At 48.2% G+C, this 24,169-nt stretch overlaps 1 protein-coding gene across 6 annotated transcripts in view; it reads left to right on the top strand.

Moving 5' to 3' along the window:
- Positions 1-13,290, top strand: part of PPARD (peroxisome proliferator activated receptor delta) — a 72,303-nt gene extending 59,013 nt beyond the window's left edge. For 3 of the 6 annotated variants that reach the window (XM_015585915.2, XM_015585914.2, XM_015585916.2), the window contains 5 exons: positions 7,031-7,185; positions 7,902-8,026; positions 9,388-9,590; positions 9,768-10,218; positions 10,992-13,290. In XM_015585915.2, the coding sequence (XP_015441401.1) occupies positions 7,031-7,185; positions 7,902-8,026; positions 9,388-9,590; positions 9,768-10,218; positions 10,992-11,239 (1,182 nt within the window). In that variant the 3' untranslated portion in view covers positions 11,240-13,290. Of the gene's footprint in view, positions 1-7,030; positions 7,186-7,887; positions 8,027-9,387; positions 9,591-9,767; positions 10,219-10,991 lie in introns of all 6 variants that reach the window. The other 3 variants (XM_025043712.1, XM_006907337.3, XM_025043713.1) reach the window with 1 other exon arrangement.
- Positions 13,291-24,169: the final 10,879 nt, after the last annotated feature.

Raw genomic sequence — 24,169 nt, 5'->3', positions numbered from 1 at the left:
TGCTGATGCCACCCTTTCTCTGCTGCCTGCACCAACTCCCAGCTTCTCTCCTTCCTCTGCCTGAGTGTCATCACATCCAGCTGATCCTTTCACCCTTCCCTCAGGGGGCACTCAGGGCCGTGAGAGGATATAGTGTCAGGAGGGGAAATCCTGATCTTGCTGCTGGTTTCAGCTGAAGGAGGCCCTGGCCATAAGCGGTGATTCAGGGCAGAGGAGCAGGCCCGCCCCACAAAAATGGGCCCTGGACCCTGTTTTTGCATGGGGAGGAGGTAGATGGTGTCAGAGTTCAGGCAGGGTAGAGGCTGTTGATGTAGGACAGGTTCCTGCCTGGGTCTGCACCTAAGAGAGGCCTGAATCTTTTAGCCACACTGCTTTGAACCTGCAAAGCAGGTCCTGGGATTTTGCAGAGCTTCTTCCTCTTCAGGGCACATGGTGGGGTAGGGTGAGGGGAAAGCCATCATCCAGGCCCTCTGATCCCACCTGGATACCCAGGAATGACCAAAGTAGGCTTGGTGTGATTTCAGGGCCCAAGAGAAGGTATCCCCCATCCCCCAGGGTAACCTCCTCCCTGTTGGTCGACTGGTGACTGGTATGGTTTTAGAGACTCTTTCTTAGAAGAGAGGAATGGCTAACCAGGAGTGATCAGTCACATAGCGCTAGTAACACATACTGTTCTGAACTTAAGACAGGTGAGAAAGGTTAGGAAGCAAAGAGAAGACACTTGGGGCTAAGAATGAGCAAGGAATATCACTGAGGACACCAAGAGAGTGAAAGGGAAGAGAGGGCAACGGGGTTTGTGGTCTCGCTGCCTGCACTGGCCCACCCCACCCCTCGTCTGGGTCCAGGCACGTAGACTAATATCCTGTCCTGGGTTTTCCTACATACCCTTATGGGGACCACATCCCCAAGTGATACTGCTGTTCATATGCAGACTGGAATGTAGTGCCTGGGTGCACAGGAAGGGCGAGGTGGGCATGGTGATGGCACCTCGGGGAGTTTTATCAGTGGGATTTAGGGCACATGGGGAGATGTCTGGGAAGAATTTGTCCAGCTACCCTTGCAGTGCCGTGTATGACATGTTTAATAGATTCCATTTATCAATAAATCAATGAAGTAGAGGTAGAAAGACTTACTTATTCTTTTAGCATTTGTAGTGCATGTTGTCATCATTATTCTACTGCTGCTACCACAAGGGATCCAGGATCCAATTGAACAGGAAGAGTTTGTTTAACATAATCACTATATGTTTTTATAACATAAAAAGTTCCCACAAAATCTACAAGATAAGCCATCCACAGAAAAGTAGAAACCGGCAGTTCACCATAGGACAAATACAAATGGCTAGAAAACATGAAACATTTTAGAGTCTACTACCAATCAAAGAAGGTATCTTCAGATGAGATGCCATTTAGCCTGTCTGATTGGCAGAGAGGACCATGTTGGCCAGAGAGTAAGGACATGGCCCTCCAGCCACTGAGGATAGAAAGGCAGTGTGGCAGTGCAGGCCACCACCTTTTAGTGTGCATTCCTTTGGCCCTGCAGTTCCCCGCCTAGGGAATGTGTCCCTTGCAAAGAGATTTCTGTACTTCTTTACTGCAGCACTGTTCATAAAAGCAAAAAATTGGAAAGTGCCCATCTGTAGAGAATTGGTTATGTAGACTGCGGTAGAGCCATACAGTGGAATGCTCTTCCATTAAAAAGGATAAGGTAGGTCTGTATATATTGACAGGGAAGGAAGTTTCTGACAAATTGGGGATTCCATTGTTTAAAAATCCTCATGTATCATAGAAGACAGTAGAAGAGTATACACAAAGGACCAGTGGGGCTAACTCAGAGGAGTAGGAACATGGGTGGAGAGGATCTGTCATAAGATGCTACACACCCTTGTGTATTTTTCCCAACAAGCCTGAAATACTCTCGTACGTTAAAAAGCAATTACATTGTTTTCCTTTAAAAAGTTAGGAAAAAAAAGGCCACAGGTTAGGGGCCCTAGAGACAGAGCCTCATCCTGTCAGAATTGGGGATCACACAAACCAGAACAAGAGTCCCAGGTCAGCCACTATGAGCTGTGGCCCTCGCAGGTACCACAGTCTCTTCACCTTTAACGGTTCCATCCTGTCCACCGGATGTCCAGCCAGGTAAGGAGTAAATGATGCTGTCTGACACACCACAGGTCTCTCAGCACCTGCTGGTTCCCTGCCCCACCCCCTGAGTCTGACTTTGACTTCCGGAGTCCCTTCAGGGACCCATGAGGATGGGGTGCAGCCTTGAGCCTGAAGGTTGCCGTTTGCTTCTCTTCTGATCCTCCTGACCACGCATCTCTGTACCAAGCTCAGCACTGCCAAGTACCTCCTTCTTACCCGCAGGGAAGCAGGCAGGACAGGCCTTATCTTTAGCACTCAGCAACAAGAAATTTACATACCTAGGGTCCCCCAGCTGGGTGGGGGCAGGGGTAGCTGGAACTGATGTTCACACCCCACTCCTGTCCTCTTCCCCTCCTGCTTCAGTGATCACACTGAGAAACAGGTCAGTGGTCTCAGTGTGGGACTAAGGAAGATAAAATGTCCTTTTTCTTGGCCTTGGCACCTCCTCTCTCAGTCAGCAATTGCTTGGTGGGGTGTCCATGCAGCCGTTCAGCGGAGGACAAGTCTAGATGCTTGTCCTGAGGAGCCCACAGTCCAGCCTAACAGGACAACAGAAGTAAGGAGGCTGCTTGGTAACCTAGCCCCAGACTCCCAAGAATTGGCCCTGACTTCAAAAGCTGTTTGCCTTTCGGGCTCTGCCACCAGAGTAAATAGACAGGGCTAGCCCCTCCTGACCACCCCCAGAGCTATGACAACACGCATACCTCTAGCGATGGAGACTAGATATGCAGGAGTACTCTCAAACACATGTAAATGACGTGAATAGGGTCAATAGTGTCTATTTGCTGAACTTGTAATCAAAGATGGTGCAACTGATACTTCACTCTCTGGGTGATGGGACTAGTGTTTATGCTGAATCCAAACATTTGAATAATGGCATATTGTCATCCTCAGCAGTGACATATCTCATTGTTTAACATACTCACACATTATTGATCAGTAGTAATGAACATGTGTTTATATATAGGGAAAGTTGTAGAGTGTAGTGGGTAAGAGGTCAGCCCCAGGGGTTGGATAGTTCTTGGTTATAAATCTCATTCTACCACATTAGTCAGGATTTTGTAGAGAAACAGAACCAATAGGGTGTGTGTGTAAGTGAATGGATAGATAGATACGGAGAGAGAGAGAGACAGAGACAGAGATATAGATAGATATTGGGAGATTGGGAGCTTTATTTTAAGGAATTGGCTCAAGCAATTTTAAGGTCTAGTGAGTCAAAATTCTGTAGGACAGGCCAGCAGGCTGGAGTCCAGGGAAGCTGCTAATATAGCTCAAGTCTAATTGCAGTTTGGAGACAGAATTCCTTCTTCCTTTGGGAGGCCTATTCACATTTTGGAGAGTAATGATTTAAATGTTAATCGTATCTAAAAAATACATTCACACCAACATTTGGTCAGGTGTTTGACCCAAAACTGGCTACCATGGCCTGGCCAGTTGACACATAAAATTAACTATCAGAGCCACTGTGAGTCGAGGGTAAACCCTTTAGCCAGGTGGTCAGCCAGGAAGAACAGAACCTTTACCTTTGGAAAACCCACCCCACACTGCCAGCACTTCCGTATCCGTTACACATGCACCCCACAACAAAAGCTATCCCTATAGGATGTGTACACTTCTGCCCACCCCAGCCCCTCATCTCCCCTGCTGTCTCTGCCTTGTGCAGCGGTTATTTGTGTTCTCTTATTCCCCTCAGATAGGCAGAGGGTGACCTTGTCCTATTACCCTGGGACTTCCAGGCCTCCCTGACTACTCTCAAGCCTGTAGCCTATGCCTGTTTACCACCTGGGGCAGGACATCTCCCAGGGCCCTCACACTGCCTGGGCCTGCTTTCTCCAGTCCAGTCCAGTATGCAACTCTTCCTGACTGGGATTCTTGTGGGACTTCTGTCCTGGGTCTCTCCTCACAATCCAGAGCTCTGGCTGACTCGGTGGCCAGTAGGGCTTGGGCCATCTTGGCTTCTTCTAGGGTTCCAGGTAGTCCTGACACCCCCAAGTCAGGGGCCAGTGGCAGACCAGGAGACGGGAGAGGAAGCTAGATCTTGTTTCAGGGCCTTTCCAGGCCTCATAAGCAGAGACACACCCCACACACCTACACACACACACCTTGGGTTTCTGTGACGCTGTGGGGAAGAGGGACAAACAGAAGAAGGAAGAAAGAGGCAGGGTCCCTGCCTGTGTGGGGCACAGATAAGCAGAGACACACCCCACACACCTACACACACACCTTGGGTTTCTGTGACACTGTGGGGAAGAGGGACAAACAGAAGAAGGAAGAGAGAGGCAGGGTCCCTGCCTGTGTGGGGCACTTAGAAACTGCAAGACTGCAGCTTTCTAGTAAACATCATCCTAATTTAAGCTAATGTTTACACAGCACTTCTAAGTTCCAAGAACTTTCTCTGTAGTAACTCCTATGCTCTTCACCGTGACTCTCTAAAATAGATACTGTTGTCATCTCCCTTTTACAGAGGAGGAAACTGGAGCCCAGAGGGCAGAGCTGGGTTTTGAGCCCAGGTCACTGATTTGAACTTGGACTGCATGGCTCCTGGGCTGCATTCTTACCCCCAGTGCCTGCTGCTTCTGAGCACTTGGAAGCTGACTTGGAGGTCATCCAAAGCACTCACTTTTGAGTCCAGAGAGGAGAGTAGTCACCTTCCCTGAGCATCTCATGCCCAGGTGATGGCTCCTTTGTGGTCCTGTACCACTCTGCCTGCCCCTCGGCTGGTGTTGCCACTCGCTGCATTGTGTTCTCGTTTTTTTCTTTCTTACCTCAGCTAGTTGGGCAGGGACTGGGTCCTGCATTGCACATAGCAGGTGCTCATCAAATGTCTGTTGAATGAAAAGAAAGGGTAGCATTGCCATGTGCAGCACCAATAGCAACCAAATGACCGGACACCTGCTGAGCCTCCAGGGCCATGAGGGAGAATGAGGAAGTACCACCAAGAGGTGGGATCACTCTCAGGTGACTAGTCCCTGTGGATAAGACTTGGCAGTGGAAGGGGCTTGGAGATCCAAGGGGAATGTGATTCGAAATGCTCCGAGTCTAACAGAGGAGGCAGATGTGCAGGCCATAGAAACAACACTGCTTATAAGAAGTGCCACAGAGCAGACATGCACACAGACCACACAGATCGGAGGAGGAAGTGCCAGAAACCCTCTTGGCCAGCATCTACAAAGGTCTCGACAAAGGGTTTTACACATTATCTCATCTTCTCCCAACACCTGGGAATGCGAGTTCTACTGTCCGTATTGTAATGCCTCCAGGAGTGGCAGATGCTTCCCAGCCTGTCCAGCCAATTGGCACTGAGGCCGGGATGCCCAGGCAACTTGGGGACCACTTATTCCACAGAGTCACTGAGTGCCTGCCCTGTGGCCCTGACATTCTAGTGGGGGACTCTCAACACTAAACACACAGACTGTCAGGTGGCGACAAAGGCTACTGAGCAGAACAAAGCGGCTTCGCCTCCCTAGGCTGCAGTCTCACCCACAGCACCCAGGAGGTGGAGGGAGACCACTCTCCCCATCTCTGGGCTAGTGGGGCAGGTATACTCCTTGGAATGACTGAAGGCTCGGAGCTAAGGACAGGACAAGCCATTTTAGGAACCAGGGACTGTGTCACCCCTTCCCTCATCAGCCTAGGAGGGGAGCATGCTGCCAGGTCCTCTCTACCATGCTGTGGTGCTTGTGCTCCCCTTTCTGTGTCTAGGATGGGGGCCAGGTGGAGGCTTTTCTACTGTCACTCCTAGGACCCGAGGGGGAGATGGGAGAGTGGGAAGAAGGTGTGGGAGAAGTAGCATACACTTTGGGAGGTTACACTGTGGAAGAGAAAAGTAAAACTTTGCAGAGTGGAAAATGTTAAGTCTGGGCTTATTGCCATGGCTTTGGATCTTCCTAAGGTGTCATCTCACTCTAAGCCACTGATTCTCTGATTTGGGATCTGGCCCGTCTCTTGAGGAGATTGCTCCGTCATCAGGGAAGAGAGCAGAGAATAACAGATTGGCAGGCCAGCAGGCAGACGCAGAACAGTCAACATGTGGGTCATGCAGCACTGGGCTGGGATTCAGGAGACCGGGGCCCAGTGCAGTGCCCCTTTCCAAGGGAAGGGCTCATTTCTGAATGTTCAAAGGGAGAGATTCAGAAGACATTCCCAGCAGTTCTTACTAAATCATCTGACAGTGTTTATACCCTGAAGTTGTTGCCATGGCCAACAGCTTTCCTTGCTGACACTCAACACCTGGTTTAGACATCTGTACATTTAATAGAAACACTTGTGGAAATAAATGGTGCTTCCCATGCTCTTTCTACTCAAGCAAGAAGTTTCATGGAAATGAATTTGAGCTTCTTAAGAGATCATTTACAGCATCTCTGGAGTCCATGCAAGAATTGAATTTCTCAGGTGGAGGAAGGTGCTCTGCAGAGGTATGCACTGCTGAAGTTTTCACAAAACACATTTCATACAGCCCCACGTGGGCCACTTACTAAAGACAGCCTAAAGAGATTCATTCTGCTTCCTCTCCCGTGCTCTCTTCCTCCCCAAACACAGTCATGACCCCGCATGCCCTCTCCTCCCCAAGTGAGTTCAGCCCAGGAAGGCTCTGACAATAGCTACCATTTCCAGAACATCTGTATGCCATATCTGGGGGAAATGCTTTGGAAACTGCCATCCTCCCAGAGAAACTGTCATTAACTCCCACATTCTAGATGAAGAAACTGATCCTCAGAAAAGTTTACTTCTGTGGCCACGCAGCTCTTAAGTGGCTGAGCCAAGGGCTGTGTGAATGAGAAACATAGGCTCTTTCTGCCACTTGCACTGCCCTGTGGGCTCTGGTCACCTCCCCTGGCTCCCAGCCTAGCAGAATGTGAAGCCACCCCTATGTTGTATGTCTGCAGACCTCTCCCGGAGCTCTTCGCCACCATCACTGCTGGACCAGCTGCAGATGGGCTGTGACGGGGCCTCATGTGGCAGCCTCAACATGGAGTGCCGCGTGTGTGGAGACAAGGCATCAGGCTTCCACTACGGTGTTCACGCGTGCGAGGGGTGCAAGGTATGGGCTGTGGGAGGTGCTGTCTGGCTGTCAGGGCTGTGGTCACATGGTGAATTAACCTGCCAGAAAGGCTTTCCCTGAGGCGAGGCAGGGCCCTGACAATACCCACTGCAGAATTACTTTCTGGGCGGTAGCCAAGCCCTTGGACCCATTCCAGGGCTCACCTCTGGATCCTGCTGGAGAGGAGGGGTTCCCTTGTCAGGCCTGCAGCGCTGGGCACCTGCAGTGCTGACCCAGTCACTTAACCTGGGCTCCCTGGGCTATTTGCGCCCCCTGGGGACCTGGCTTGAGAAGACAGGCAGGACAGAATGGGAGTCTTAGGCTGAGCCATCTTCCTGAAATCAAGGCTTCCTATGCCTCAAAGCCTAAAGGGGGCTCTTTGAGAAAAAAAGAATATGTTACATTTCTTTTTCCAGTGGTGCTTTTAGGTTCTTCCACCCAACTATACACCCATCAAATTTTTCACATATTATTTTATTAAACCACTACCCAGAATATATGCAGAATCAGATGCTTTATGAATAAATCAGGTTAGTCACGATATAGTTTTAGGGTTATTTAGCTTCCTTCTCCCTCTCCCTTTCAAAAAATTCCCCCCATTACTTCATGAATAATTGGGCCCTCTGGTGCAACCCAGTGGACAGCAGGATTTTCAGCCTCTCTCCTTTCCTTGTGGATTTTTTCTCACTTGTGCACCTTCAGGGCTTCTTCCGTAGGACAATCCGAATGAAGCTGGAATATGAGAAGTGTGAGCGGAGCTGTAAGATCCAGAAGAAGAATCGCAACAAGTGCCAGTACTGCCGCTTCCAGAAATGCCTGGCACTGGGCATGTCGCATAATGGTAAGAGCTAGCCTGGGTAAGGCACAGGGGCTGCTGGCCCCACCCAGCCATCCTCCCAGAAACTAGGTTCCAGGGAGCCCAGAAAGGGGGCACCCTTGGAGCAGCACCTGGCACACAGTAAGCACTGCTAAGTGTCAGCTGTCGACCTCGCTGATCTGGACTCTGAGTCTTGGAGCCAGCACAAGGCTGGCCTAAGATCTCTGCCTTTCTCAGACTGCCCAATATCCACCATGGATCTTAGGCCAGGGACAGTCACCAGCTCTTTGGCCCAGAAGGCAAGCGGGAATTGATCCCAGTTCCAGTGGTGTTGGAAACACCACTCCTGGAACCTCAAGCCTCTCTTGGATGACCTGACAATGTGAAAAGCCACTGCCAAGGCCTGGAATCTCCTCAGTCCTACTTGGTTTTTGAGGGCAGGTGAGAGCCAGTATGTGACCACATGTCAGCTGCCAAGAGCCAGGTGGGAGTTTCCTGGAGGGCAGCCACTCTTAGGAGATAGAACCTGCGCTGTGCTCCAGGGCTCCTGTAGAGTCTTGTCTTCAGACCCCATAGAGTAGGATTTTACAAAGCTTACCTGCCCCCTCTTTGCCCCTCTGGGTCAGACCCCCAGAGGACAGGGAGAGCCTCTTGTTTAAATGTCTTCACCCACGGGTATCCTAACTGCCTTGCATCTTAGAGAGTGGCAGGACCTGAGCCCTCTGCAGCCTTTTTTTAGGTGATGGGGTCTGGCAGGTCTGAGATTTGATCCCTCTCCTCAGTTTGTATCTGCCCAGGCCCCATTACTTGGCTGAGGTGAGGGGATTTCCTAGATCTCAGGAATGACAATTCATCTGGATTTTTCTCTGAGAGAAGTCAGATTTGTATCCTGTTCCATTACTAATGACTACAGTTTTTGAGTGCCTACTATGTGAATAGTCTCATGTAATTGTTCAGACAATGCAGTGACGTTTATGTGTTAGCCTCATTTTTTCTTATGAAAAAGGTGAAGAAGCCTGCCCAAAGTCACACAGCTTTTAAGCTGCTGAGCTAGAACTCAAACACAGGCCTTTAACACCAAAGACTGTCCTCCTACCAGCCATGCTACACCACCTCTGAGCCAGAGTGGCTTAGTCACTCTGTTAGTTAGGGCCTTTGTATGCCGGGAACTGTGAACAAGGCAGACAGAATCCCTTGACCCTTGGAGCTTACATTCTGGAGGAGTTCCCTAACAATCCAACTTGCTGCCTCTAGAGCTTCTGAGGGCCCTGAGCGAAAAACATATGTCTCTGTCCTTGGCCCATGCACCTGTAGAGGGATAAGGAGGTTAGAGGTTCTGGCTCCTGCATGGACTCCTTGATGACTGTACCCCCATCCCCATGCAGCCATCCGCTTTGGCCGGATGCCAGAAGCCGAGAAGAGGAAGTTGGTGGCAGGGCTGACAGCAAGCGAGGGAAGTCAGCACAACCCACAAGTGGCTGATCTGAAGGCCTTCTCCAAGCACATCTACAATGCCTACCTGAAAAACTTCAACATGACCAAAAAGAAGGCCCGCGGCATCCTCACGGGCAAGACCAGCCACACGGCGGTGAGTGTCACTGGTCAGCCAGGCAGCGTCCCTGGCTCTGTACCCTGCTGCCACCTACCTGGCTCCTTACAGGACCAGGCCTCCTCCCTTCCCTAATTTCATGGTATAGGCAAGGGTCTGGGGAGCACATGGGTGGGGGTCCCCAAGGCCTGGCCTCTAACAGGGCCTGGTTTTCAGCCCTTTGTGATCCACGACATCGAGACATTGTGGCAGGCAGAGAAGGGCTTGGTGTGGAAGCAGCTGGTGAATGGCCTGCCACCCTACAAGGAGATCAGCATACACGTCTTCTATCGCTGCCAGTGCACCACAGTAGAGACTGTGCGTGAGCTCACCGAGTTCGCCAAGAGCATCCCCAGCTTTGGGAACCTCTTCCTCAACGACCAGGTGACCCTTCTCAAGTATGGCGTGCATGAGGCCATCTTCGCCATGCTGGCCTCCATTGTCAACAAGGACGGGCTGCTGGTGGCCAACGGCACTGGTTTTGTCACCCGTGAGTTCCTGCGCAGCCTCCGCAAGCCTTTCAGTGACATCATCGAACCCAAGTTCGAATTTGCTGTCAAGTTCAATGCCCTGGAACTTGATGACAGTGACCTGGCTCTCTTCATTGCAGCCATCATTCTGTGCGGAGGTAAGTCAGGGTGGGGCGGGTGGGCTGCCTCCACACAGCCAGCCCTCCTGAGGGTCGGGCCCTCCCTGCTGGGCGCCAAGCCTGAGCTCAGACAGCATAGGGAAGTGTCCATGTGATGATGGCAATGGAATGTGCAAGGCACCAGCTGCACATGCTGGACCAGCTCCAACTTATATAAATGGAGATGAGAGAAAAAAGACTGAAAGGACATATACCTACATGTTGATGGGGGTTATCTTTGGTGGTGGAAAAATTTTCTGTATTTTATCTACATTTTCAATTCCAACACAATAATTGTAGTTAATAATAATCATGTTAACAGTGGCATAGAGCTTACTTTATGCCAGGCACTGTTCTAGTTCCTTTTCCTAGATTTTAACTCATTTGATTCTCACAACGCTGTGCAGGAGGTACTTCTGTTATCCCCCATTTACAGATGAAAAAACAAGCCCAGAGAGGCTGAGTGGCCTGCCCATAGCCTCACCGCTAGTCTGTGGTAGAGACGGGATTTGAATCCAGGCAGTGAGTCTCTTAACCATGATACTGTACTGCTTAATCAGGGGAAAAAAAAAAAAAGGTGGGCCAGGGGTGGGGAGACTAGAACTTTCAGTGGGGCGATCACTGACAGGACAGGGCTTGGGTCTATCACAGCAAGGCCTGCTATCCCCTGGGCCAAGTCCTCCATACAAGGTGGGGGTAGGGGAACTCCTTTGGCCTTCTGAGACCCCATGCATGCCCATTCCCTCACACACCTCTGCCTTGTGTCTCCGCAGACCGGCCAGGCCTCATGAACGTGTCCCAGGTGGAGGCCATCCAGGACACCATCCTGCGTGCCCTCGAGTTCCACCTGCAGGCCAACCACCCCGACGCCCAGTACCTCTTCCCCAAGCTGCTGCAGAAGATGGCTGACCTGCGGCAGCTGGTCACAGAGCACGCCCAGATGATGCAGCGGATCAAGAAGACTGAGACGGAGACCTCGCTGCACCCCTTGCTCCAGGAGATCTACAAGGACATGTACTGAAGTGCATACCCAGGGCCTCCCAGCAGGCCTCTGGGGGCTGAGAATACGGAGCAGGCAGACAGTGCTGGGACAGGTGCCACTCACGGGACTTTCCTGTTGGCCAGCCCTGCAAACAGCATGGCACAGGAGCAGTGGGATCACACATACTGGTGTGCTCAGGCCCATGGTCTCTCGTTCTCCATATTCCCTTCTTCCTTCTCCCTTCGTCTCCTTCTCAGTTCCTCTTCTCTAATTTCTTTACCCTTTCTCTTCTACAGGTTCCTCTCTTCCTTCCTCCCTTTCTTTCTCCCGTCTCTTTGTCTGTCCCTCTTTCTCTTTCTCTGAGACAGTTTGTGTTATTTCACCAGCAGCATAGAACAAGACCTCTGCTTTTGCCCCCCGTCCCCTGGAGCAGAAGGGAGTGGGGCCTACCCTCTGCGTGAAGTCACCTGCAAGGGTGGCGGCCTCATCCTGTTCCTGTCTTCACAGCGAGGGACTTGAGCCATCCAAAGAAACACTAAGCTCTCTGGGCTTAACTTCCTGGGGAAGCTGAGCATGGTGTGGGCTGACTGCAGCAGTGGCCCCTAGTCACTGGGTCCCTATCCTGAGGGCCAGGATACCTCCCCAAGGCTGAGGCTGGCACCCCCTGACCCAACCGACCCTGCTCCAGCAGCACGCTTCCCCCCCACTGACACCCAACATCCTTTTTGTTCTTTTCACCGGTCTTCCAGGCCAGTGTCACTAATGGCCCCCTGCGCTGGCCGCTGGTGGGTCCCCCCGCAACCTGGAAGGATGTGGGATTTCCTCCAGGTGGGGGCTCCCACACCCCTATTGAAGAGGAGTGAGCCTCAAGTAGGCAGAGGTTGTTGAGGAAAGCAGAGAGCAGTGAACTTAACTCTGACCCCAGGCATCAGGGTCAGCCCTCCATCAGCACCCCACACTCTGCCAGCAGTCTGCAGCAGCCTCTAAGTCCTGCCTTTGTTTTGTCAGCACCACAGATCTCATCTCTCTCCCAGGGCCAAGGCCTTGCCTCACACATGACCACGTTCCTTTGTCTAGCCAGGAGATGCTAGCACTGGCTCGAGCTCAGCTGAAGCTCAGGCCCGTCCCCCACACACACTCCCTGGAGCTGCCACTCCAGCACACACCACAAGCACTGAATTCACTTTATCCGCAGGTTCCACACCCCTCACCCTTCCCTCTGTAAGGCAGGTACATGCTGAGAGGAGCCTACAGGTGGATAGGCAGAGAGCTATGCACCCCTGTTCCCAGGGATGAACCAAGTCTGTTTATTGTGACATCTATTTGTCCCAACCACTCTGCTACCCTCCCCTTTCCCTGTATTCAGCCCAGCTGGTCACCTAGAACCTTGCACAGCCTCTGGTCACAGGGACCTTGCCGGGCTAGTCCCACTCCTCTGGCCTCTGCCCCTCCTCTCCACCTCCCCAGGTACACTCAGTGCCCCAGAGGAGGGGCTAAAGCACAGCTAGTAGTGCTGTTTCTGAGCAGGAGGGCAGAGAGCCCCGCTAGGCTGCTTTTCCGGGGAAGAAACTGGCTGGAGGGCTGAGGGACTGGCTAGGATCTCTGAGAAAGGTGGTTGAAAACCTGGGGTTAGAGCCCAGGATTCCTGGGTCCTCTGTGGCCCTCCTTCGAAAGGGGCCTTTCTGACTGACTGCAGCTCTGGGAAGAAATGCCCTAGAGAAAGGACAGTCCCAGTGTCTGCGCTGGCCAGCACTATGGCCCCCCATGCCCAAGGATCACTCTGCTGGCAAGATTCTTCCCCCTCTCCTCCCACCCTCGCTGACCAGGGATTTGGGTTAGGGGTGTTTCCTTTGGGCCAGCACTGTGAAGGGAGAGAAGCTGTGCCTGACCTCCCCCTCCCCCACCACCTGCCCCATCTCTATCCCCCGCCTAGTTCTGGTGCTGAGAATACAGCTCTTCTCGGTGTCTGAACAGTCTCCAAAATTGAAATGTATATTTTTGCTAGGAGCCCTAGCTTCCTGTGTTTTTAATATAAATAGGGTGCACAGACAGAACTTTAAATAAATGAGAATTAAATATTTAAGAGCTGACTTAGACTGACTCAGTTCCTTGCATGTTTTTTCTGAGAGCTGATCAGACTCCTCCCCCTTCTCACAGAGGGGTAAACTTAGTTGGCCAAATGAGAATTTAGGGTGCTGGCCAATTGTGGCTTGGAACACCCCATCTTTCCCCACTCAGCTGCTCTGCTCACTACTCGTCAGTCAGCAAAGGTTGGAGAGGGCTGAGAAGATGATATCCCTACCCTACAACAAGAATTTGAGGTGTAGAGGGGAAAGGATAACACTCTCAAAAGGTGTGTGGTACCATGATGCAAACCAGGTTGGGTGAGAGGGGCCGGGAGGGTCTCCAAAGGGCCGTGGAGGAGGCAACTAACTCCCCCTGGGCCTTGAGTGGCATATGGGACTTGCAAAGCCAAAGCCTGTCATTCACTGTCAGTTTTTTATTACCTCCACAAGTGATCGGGGCTTTCCTCTCCTTAGCTGACACTCCAGTGTTCTTTACTTCCAGTGGTGCCATCTTCACAGAGGCTCCAGGGAGCCCAGACTTCAGCAGTCAGTGGGCTCGCCTGCAGCGTGAGGCAAGTTCAGGGTGTGTTTCAGTGCTTGTCTAGCCAGAAAACAACCACAGCTAAATATTTCAAAGTGGGGCGTTTACTCCAAGGAATTGTTACAAAAGTATCGAAAGGACTGAAAGATCAAAAGGGGGGAAATTGAAGGAGGAAGGGAGGAGAGGAGAGAGGATTGGACCCCTGGCTGGTGATATCCCCAGGGAGCCTGGAAGAAGCAGATGCAGATGCAAAGCTTTTCTGGAGAATGGACACAGGCAGTACAGAACCCCCACAAAATTACAAATGTGAACAAACGAGCCTGCATGAAAATAAAAAGACATAACCACTAGTGAAATTAGAGCCCTAGGGCTTCAAAAATATAACAATTATAATATAAATGTTTTATATAATTAAAACATAGGAATCAAAACCATAAGAAAGGAACAATTTGCTTTTTAAGGAAAAAAATATTTTTTTCCACATCATATTCATTTCTGCTACATTTCTATTTTATATTAGTTTCAGGTATACAGAACAATGCTTAGACACATATAATTTATGAAGTAATTTCCCTGATTAAAAAGACAAATATTTTTAAATACCTGAGTGTCCAGAAAAAAAGAAAAAAATTCAAAGAGTTTAAAAAACAGAAGCAGCCAAAGATATTATTTTGCACAACAACAACTAGAAATTATCCAGAAAATAGTACAGGAAAACCAAGATAGAAAATATGGAATGGAAGAATAGCAATACAAATTCTCATATAGTGAATAAGGGAGCAGAAGTTGGTACAAACAACTTGAAAAACAATTTAGCAAAAGCTAGTCAGTTAAAATGTGTGTGGATGCTGTGGGGTATCCCCCAGGTTCCACCCCTTAGAACCCAGGCACTAATTTCCTTGGCTGCTGAGATCATAGCTGAGTTTCTCTCAGGAAATTGCCCTTACTGAAAGGAGCTGCCTTGCCCAGGATAAGGACACCCCCTCCTCAGGGGCAGCCTATAGCCAACATGGGGGTATGAAGCCAAGCCTCCTTGCCCCAATTTGGGACAACTTAAAGGAACATCCTAGCTCCAGAGCTGAGGCCTCTGTTGCAACTACATCGCAGGTCAATTTATCTCTCTACCCAATCCTGCTTCCTTCGATTCCTTACAGGTGTTATTCCAAGGAGCACTCCCCAGTGGGTGTCCTGCAGGTAAACCTCCAAATCCGTTTCCCGGAGAAACCAACCCAAGACAATACCCTAGAGTGAAACCCACCAGATTACACCTCGTATATATGTTCATCAGAGTAATAGCAAAAACTTGGAAACAACCAAAATGTTCAACAGGAAAAATAGATAAATTTGATATATTTATACAATGTAAAAAAAAAAAAAGCACACAAGAAGAAACACATGGGGGGAAATTTATATAATCTCATAGATAGACCTTTCAAAAGTCTATACACAAAAGTTTCCAAGTTTCATGCAATATATATGAAACAGTATATAAAATTAAAAAATGAAAAACTTACCATATACACATTTTTAAAATTTATTCCTGGGGAAAAAAAAATTAAAAGTTCTAAGTCATGTTAAAAAAACACACAATCAGACAAAGAATTCATTTCCTTAATATATAAAGAGTACGTACAAATCAATGAGCAACAGGTTAACAACCCAATTAAAAAAATAGGCAAAGGATATGAACAGAAAAATAAATGCTTAAGCATAAAAAGATGCCTAAACTTACTCATAGTATGAGAAATGTATGTTAAAACTACAAGGAGATACAGTTTTTTTACTTACCCATTAACAAATACTAAAAAGTTTGATAACATTGTGTTGGCAAGGCTGTGCAGAAATAGGCACTCTCATACCGTGGGTAGGAGTATAAACTGGAACAGCCTCCATAGAGAGCAAATTGGCAGCACTTATAAAAATTTTTTTAAAAATAATTTTGATCCAGCAAAAGTAAAAGAAGTAACTAGATGTCCAAGTTTGTTGGTTTCCCAATCTAGTGTCTCAATTTACTAATAGACACAGTAAATTGTTTAAATTCAATTTAAAAATCTCTTTAATTTAAAAAGTGAATTCCTCTTATTTGCTTTTTTTTTTAACTTTCCCAACTTACCTCCCTTATGGGGCAGTGCAGTCTACTGGAGAGAACATCGGCTTTGGACTAGTAAGATGGGAATTGAGGGGGTCTTAGAAAATAGAGCTGGAAGGGCTCTCGGAGCTCATGGTCCTCCTCCTACCTCCTCATCTTCAATGAGCCCAGTCCATTTTTCTTCCCACTGCAAGGTATGAATCTACCAGACATTAATAATGCCCAGGAGAGCGGCTCCGACTGGCTCATTTGCTACCATCCAATTTGGAAACCCCTCATTGGAGAGAGTCTCAGGCAGGCACCCTCCTGGACACCTTTCGTGGTGGCCCCTGCTGAGTCATTGACACTATTCTAATTTCTTGTGATCAGGATAGCAAGTCTGCTTCAATGACAAACGGACCACAGTGACTTTTCGTAGAAAGAACATCTTGGGCCTGAAGCCAGGCCTCCAGAACCTTTTGGGTCTGTCCAGTACATGGCCAGTCTGGAACCCTCGCCTGGCTCACACCATCTCCTGGAGGTTCCACAGGCTCCCAGCACACCATCTGATCTCTCCACCAACCTCAGCTCCATTTGTGGGGTTCACAGAACTCTGAGGTGGGGGAGGCTCCCCTCTGGCCTCCTCAGTTACAAATTCCCCCTCAGACATTAGCCAAAGGACTCCCAACCTCACACGTCCTTGGTCCTGGGTTCCATGTCTTCATGGGCCCCTCCCAAGTCACCCTGCCTTCCTGAACCCTTAAAGTCCTTAAACCAACCTCCAGTTTTCTCCAGGAACCATTACACTGTCAGGGGAAGGCCTTCACGCCCACCTCACTCACACCCCTGGCCCCCAGCCTCCTAGCTGTCCTGCCTCGGCCCTCCATCCCTCCTGCCTACAGGCCTGGCTGGGGTCAAGGGAAGGGGTGGGCCTGGCCACAGAGCTCCTCCTCCTGTTTGCCCTGCCCAGATAGGGGGGGATAAAGGAGCATCAGAGGAGCCCTGTCAGATTCTCACTAGGGCCTGCAGCTGGGATGGACCCTGCAGGGCTGGATGGCGGAAGCCTTGGTGGGGAGAACAGCCCCCACTCCCAACGGCCATTCAGGTAGGAATCTGGATCTCAGGGAACATAAGGAAGGTGGGAGAAAATGCGGGGGGTGGGGGGGGCACGCAGCCTGGCCATTGAAAGTCCAACATCTAAGAATTTAGGGGTGCATTGAGGGGAGGAGGGACTTCCTTGCCCAACATTGGAAATTTCTAGAGATCATCTCCCAGCCTCTCACAATCCAGAGGAGGAAACGGAGACCAGAGGGAGTAAAAGGCATGCTAAGGCTGCACAGCTGGGTCAGGGTTAGCTCAGGATTTGACCATTTAGAGCAGGGATTTCCCACCTGCTTTCCTTCTCTGCTACCCAACAAAGGTTTTCTCTGCCCAGAAACACAAAATATCTCCCTGCGGGTGGGATGTGTTTTCCTGGTCACCTTTGTAGCCCCAGCACTTAGCACAGTGCCAGGTATTCATAAATATTTGAATGGAAACACTTCGGGTTGAACATTACACTATTAGAGAGTCATTCTTTGGGCGTGTTAGCTTACAAGGCCTTCCATCAGATTTTTATACCTTAGCACAAATTCATTTTGCCAACAGCTAGAAGAGATCAGTTCCCCAGAGAAAACTGAAGTTTGGGTAAAGGAGGGATAATTGTAGATCTTAGTGTCTCAGTGTGAAGTAGTTTTCTCACTTCCTTTTAGTATAAGAAAGGCAGCCAGGTAACTAGAGGGAGACCAAAAAAAAAAAAAAAATGATGGACTTTCACTGAAGGAGATTTTCAATTGTTCCTGAGCTTTGTACAGGGCCAGGAGAGTGGCAGCCTAGACTAAGTTCGGGCCCTCGAGTTTTAAAAGCCCTGGTCAGGGGGCTCATTTGGCACGCTCCTCCTCCCCCTTTACTGTTCCCATCCCTACCCTTCACAGTCCCTACCCTTCTCCTCTGCCCACCCACTCCAACAGTCTAGTTCTAATTCCCCAGGCTCATTGCCCAGGGGTCTACTGCTCCAGCCCCCCAGCCACCAAGCCCCTTCTGCTGCCTTCCCAGGCCTGGATTACCTGTGACCTCTGGCTGCTCTGTCTGCACCTCTTGGCCTCAGAACTTAGCTTGAGAAATTCCCCAAATCCAGCAGCCCTCACCCCTTACAAGTCAATTGAGCTAAGTGAAGACAAACACCTGTGTCATAGTCCTAGCTCTCGTTCCCGAGTCCCAGGCCTATTATTTTACCTCTTTGAGCTTCATTTTGAAAGCAAAAAATGAACTCCTGACTTTTAAGGCTGGTTTGAGAATTAAGTGAGCTAATTTGACATTTCCCCAAACAAAATGTGTTTTATTGGTATGTTAAGGGTGTGTGGGTGGAGGGCATAAACAAGCAACAACAAAAACAAGTTTAAGCAATCAAAGGTTTAAATCAAAGGGTTTTTTTGTGCAGAACTTATCAGAGCCTTTAATATGTTCATATACAATAAGCACCATGCAGCATGGCTCTAAGAAACTACAGAAAGAAGAGTTTTTCAAGTCGATTTGTCACAAAGCCCTTAGTTCCTTTTCTTGTGGCTCAACTAATGCGCTGAGAGCCTCTCTGGACATGCTGGGAGAGCTCTGCCACTGGGTCTCAGCTTGTGAAGGAGCTAGTGTAGTGGCCTCTCTAGGCAGTCCTGGAGATCGGCCTCATTGATGGGCTTTAGAGAAAAGCAAAGCTTTTCCAGCACAACTTCCCTCCCAGAGGCTACCCATTGGTGGATTGTAGATAAGAGGTCTGTGAGCCCTTCCTCTGGGGTCACTGGCTCCTCCTCTCCTAGGTTCACCCACCCCTTCCACGTGACTCTCATTTCCACCTCACCCCTCATCCTACTCTGCCCCTCCCTAACTCTGACTGTCACCCACTGATCTGGTCCCTATCCCAGCCTCTTCCTATCTCCTCCACATTGTAATTGGGATTGAAAACATACCAGTCCTGGCATCTTCCATAAACCGCCTAAAAGAAATTTGAAAAACCACGTATCCCCTCCACACTCCAAGATATCTAATGTTTTTCATCATAATGTAAATTGTTGCAAAGTTTATAATTTCTAATATATTATAAATTCTCTCATTTTAAAATAAAACGATTATATCACTTTTTTAATTCCAAAAGATTTTTAAAAGATGTTTCTAAAGAGAAGTTACATCACTAAATCAAATGCTTTTCACCATTTCTAAATCTTTCTTCTCCCAGACTGGTGCTTCAGGCAAAATTCCGAGGGACATGTTCAAAGCAGTCAGCCCACAAGAACTCGCCCCCAGTCTTCCTGCAGGAGTTTCTCAGTTTTCCCAAGCCAGGCAGTGAGAATGATCATAGGCTCCATGGAGCAGGGCAGGCTGTAGCTCTGTGTGGAATCTCAGTCCAGCTATTTCAGGCTGCTTGCTTCAGGTCCTGCCAGTGCACGTGCTGTGTGGGCAACTGACCAGGAATGGCAGGTGAACAGGGTGGATTTGAATATGTACATTATTATTATCGGGTATCCAGTGGCATCTAAACACCAGAGAGATTTAACATATAATGTCATCCATTTAAAAATATATAAACAGACTCTTAGAGTTTTACGTAATTCCTTTTTCTCCTTGAATGCCTATTCTACTTCTCCTACAGAATTTTATCCTAATATGAATATTTTTATGATCTCAGAAGCCTTTTACTGATCATGTTCCTGCAAAAAAAAATTCATGAAACAGAAGTTTAAATTTTTTTTCTAGATTCAGGTATTAGCACTCAATTGATCAAAACAACTTAAGTATATTACACATTTTAGCAGTTAATTACTAAGTAATAAAAAATTTTTCTTTAGAAAAATTTCTCCTGATATAGATGGATTGTTGTTTTTGTTTCCCCCAAAACTTCACATATTCACGGATAAATATTATTTATTGCTAGAATAAGACAGGGTTCAATATCAATTTTAATGTTTAATTATTACAAATTGAAGCACTGAGAAATTTCGTTCACATAAATAAGTGGATAGAAATGAAAAGTGATTTGTTACAGTAGGGGCGCTCAATTCTTTGAATTTCCTCTGAATTAAATGCCAAAAACTATACAGTGGTCTATCATTAAAAATTACTATTTGAAGGTCTCATTTACATCCCTGGCCCTCACAACAGCTTCCATGAAAATAACAACTACTATTATTATAAATATATTATTATGTAATAATGTAATAGTAATTGTTGTTACAATAACAAGTACCTCCTCCAAGGCCTTTCCTGGCCACCTGTCTAAAGCAGGTCCCCACCCTGCCAGCCATTTATTTCCGCGGGAGCCCCTTTCACTGTCTGCGTTCATCTTGGTTCTTTGTGCCCTTGCTGCAGAGCCTGGACTGGGGGAGGCAAGTCAGGTAAGTTGTGTAGGATTGAATCCTGTCTTTGTTTAAAATTTTGATCTTTTGCTCATCATAGATTTTTTTTTTTTTGCATTAATTATGATCTTTTGAAAAAATTGCTCTAAAATATAATTTATTTTTATCACTGAGTTTTTTGGGCATCCCCTGAAGGTTCGTGTCTGAGGTGAGTGCCTCACTAGCCTTCCTCAGTCCTAGCCCTGGTTTCTTGATTCTCTGCTCTGTCACCTCAGTGGGAACTCCAAGGCAAATTCCCCGACCAGGGGCTGCACACATGTTGTGGTAAATGAAAAACCATGTGACCACGGTCTGGCACCTTTGCTGACAAGACCAAGTGCCCGTTGCCCATCTTTCCCTCCCTCTGTCTGCTATCTGCCATGGCACTCTTGGATACTCCCTGGGGAATGGCGTGGGCCAGTCTACAGCAGACCCTTGGCTTGGGCTGGCAGTCTATGTTCTCTTGGGACTAGAATCTGGCCTCTGTCCCATCATTGCTGCCCTGGTTACTTTACCTGTGGGCTCGTTCCCCTTCCAGGCAAGGAAACATATAATAAGAGCAGAGGTCCTCTCTACCTGTACCTGTCCCAGAGCCCTGGCCCAGGTCTGAACGTGTAATAGATACTCAATGAACATTTGTCCACCTCCGCCTCCTCCCACCCTTTTCCACCTCACACCTGATCCTCAAAAACCCCTGTAATGGTGATGATGATGATGATAACAGCAGGGTGATAACAGCTAATGTTTATTGAGGGCTTGCTGTGTGCCAGGTACTTTATATACATTGACTCATTTAAGTCTGACATCACCTCATGAATTAGGTACTAATATTATCTTGATTTTACAAATCAAGTAACTGAGGCATGGAAAGGTTAAATGCCTTGTCCAAGCTTATAAAACCAAGAAGTACAAGACAGAACTGGCTATATGATTTGTGGGACCCAGTGCAAAATGAAAATCAGGGCCCCTTGTTCAAAAATTTAAAAATCTCAAGATGGCAACAGCGAAACATTAAAGCAAGCGACTGCATAGGTTCATGCCCGTGAAGCCAGTTATGGTACCAAAATGTGAACCCAGAATTCTGACCCTAGGACCCACAAGACTGCCTTTGGAAGAAGTACTAGTAACCACTGTGATTTACTGAGCACCTGCTGTATGCATTGTGCAAAATCTTCAAAAACCCTCTAAACAACCCTATAGCATTGTTTACCCTCATGTTTAAGGGTGAGAAAACCAATCCGTAATGAACCCAGGGTTATCCAGCAGGACTAGGATTTGAACATAGGACCATCTCTAGAGCCTGTGTTCTTATATTACACAGCCTCTTTCTACAACAGGGCTGGGCATCACTCTATCTTTTAGGAACTTTGCCCAAGGCGCCTGTCACTGGGGATCGAGCTGCTGTTTTGCTCAAGACTGGACTGTGTCCCAGGTCTGCAGATACTTCCAGCAAAGCTTCTGCTTCCACGGAGACCGATGCAGGTAAGCACCTCTTCTCCTTGAATGGGAGTGGGTGGGAGGCACAGGAGGCATCGTCCCTTCATGCACCATGCATCCTCCTAGAGCCTCTTCTCCCCTCTCAGCTCCACGTTCCAGGCTGAGCTAGCTCTGAGCCCTGGAGAGGCTATTCCTGTCTCCTCACCCTTCTCTTCCCGCCACAGCTTTCAGCACCCACAGCCCCCTGGTCACCTGGAGTGGGGCCGCCGCAGTTCAGAGCCACTTGTCACCCTGCCAGGACCCCTGCTGGGGCTGACTCGAAGGGGCTCTGAGCCCACCTACCTGCCTTCTGAGGCTGTGGGTTGGGGCTGGAGCGAGACTGGCTGGGGCATGGAGCCCGGCCTGGAGAGGATGGCCAGCAAGAATGAGGAGCTTGGTGGCAGTTCCTGGAAGTCCCTGTTCCCATCATGTGAGTCATCAGGGGCACTGCAGGTGGGCACAAGTGGGATCTGAGGCCAGGGTTCCTGCTCTGTCTCTGAGCAAGGTTTATATTTCCTTCCGCCCCTCTTCTTCCTAAAGATTCTCAGCTAGAGGGAAATTTTCCTCCCTCTCTGGTTTGCTCTCTGCGTTCTAGAAGCAGAATACCCTGGTGCTTATGGAGTCCAACCACACAGTAACAAATGCCGGTTCCACCACTTAGTAGTTGTGTGATTGTGGACAAGTCACTTAACCTCTCGGTTTCCTCACCTACAAAAGGGCACTGATAATAGTACCTACCTCACAGGGTCATGTGAGGGTGTGATGAGTTCATACGTGTGATGTGCTTAGGATCATACCTGGCACAGAGCAAACACTAAATATTAGTGGTTATTTTTTAAATTATTGCTCTAATTCAGCACTAACAGAAATATGTCGATGTAACTTTTTACGATATAATTCACAAACCAAAATATTCAACAATTTAAAGTATGTAATTCAATGTAATATAGTATATTCAGAGTAATACAAACATTACCACTAACTAATTTTACTAGATTTTCATCCCACCAAGGGAAATCTATTACTCTCCATGCACCCCGTCCCCCAACCCCAGCCACTGGCAACCACTCATCTACTTTCTGTCTCTATAGACTTACCTATTCTGGATATTTCATGTAAATGGAATAATATAATACGTGGCTTTTTGTGTCTGGCTTCTTTTACTTAGCATAACATTTTCTAGGTTCACCCATGTTATAGCATGTGTCAGTATTTCATTCCTTTACTGCTTTTGTTTTATTCATTCATCAGTTGATGAACATTTGGGTTGTTTTTGGCTTTTTGGCTGTTATGAATAATGTTGCTATGAGCATTCGTGTATAAGTTTGTGTGTGGACATATGTTTTTATTTCTCTTGGGTACATACCTAGGAGTGGAACTGCTGGATCATATGGTAACTCCATGTTTAATATTTTGAGGATCTACAAAATGTTTTTCAGAGTGGTCACACTATTTTATATTTCACATATATAACTTAAAATTTTCTAGTAGCCACATTTAAAAAAGTAAAAAGCAACAGGTGAAATTAATTGTAATGTTTTATTTAATCCAATATAGCAAAAGTTATATATATAACATTATCAATTCTATTATTTCAACATGTAATCAATATAAAAAATTCTTAATGAAATATTTTAGTCTTTTTTGGTACTAAGGTTCAAAATCTTGTGTGCACATTGCACTCACAGTACATTTAAGTTTGGACTAGCTCCATTTCAGGTGCCCAGCAGCCACATGTGGCAAGTGCCTGCCGTATTGGACAGCACAGTTCTAAATAGTTGCATCAGAGACTAATGATTCTGACTGGACTCTGAGCTAGTTGGGGGCAGGACTTCTTGTACACACAGTTGTGTGCAGCAGTTGCTCAGTAGTTGCTACATGAATAAGTGAATGAATGGATCCAGTTTTCCCTGACAGCTGCTGATGGAGATCACAGCTACTCCCAGGAGTCTCAGCCAAAGTCAGACCCTGGCCGGAAGCTCATGGCCCCACTTCAGAGCATGGATCTTGAGGTGCAGCAGGTAATGGGGGAGGGGGAGTGGCAGAGGATGGCACGTTGGACTTCTGGGATGCCCAGACTGGCTGGAGGAGGGCCCTGTGGTCCCCCCACTGTACTTGGGATGGCAGTACGCATGTGTATGGAGATATTCTCTGACCCTTCGCATGGCTGTAGAGGGAACAGGACAGTCGGGACGTCGTGTGCGGCATCTGCATGGACAAGGTATGGGACAAGCCGGAGGCCCAACGGATCTTCGGCATCCTGCCCAACTGCACTCATGCCCACTGCCTGGGCTGCCTGCGCACCTGGCGGAAAAGCCGACAGGATTTCCCACTGGATGTCATCAAGTCAGTGTCACGGAGAGGCCAGCAGGGAGGGATAGGTGTGTGGGCTGGAGG

The sequence above is a fragment of the Pteropus alecto genome, unplaced genomic scaffold (assembly GCF_000325575.1).
Source record: "Pteropus alecto unplaced genomic scaffold, ASM32557v1 scaffold202, whole genome shotgun sequence".
Classification (NCBI taxonomy): Eukaryota; Metazoa; Chordata; class Mammalia; order Chiroptera; family Pteropodidae; genus Pteropus; species Pteropus alecto.
The sequence above is the reverse complement of the archived record's forward strand: the minus strand, read 5'-3'. Positions and strand labels throughout refer to the sequence as shown.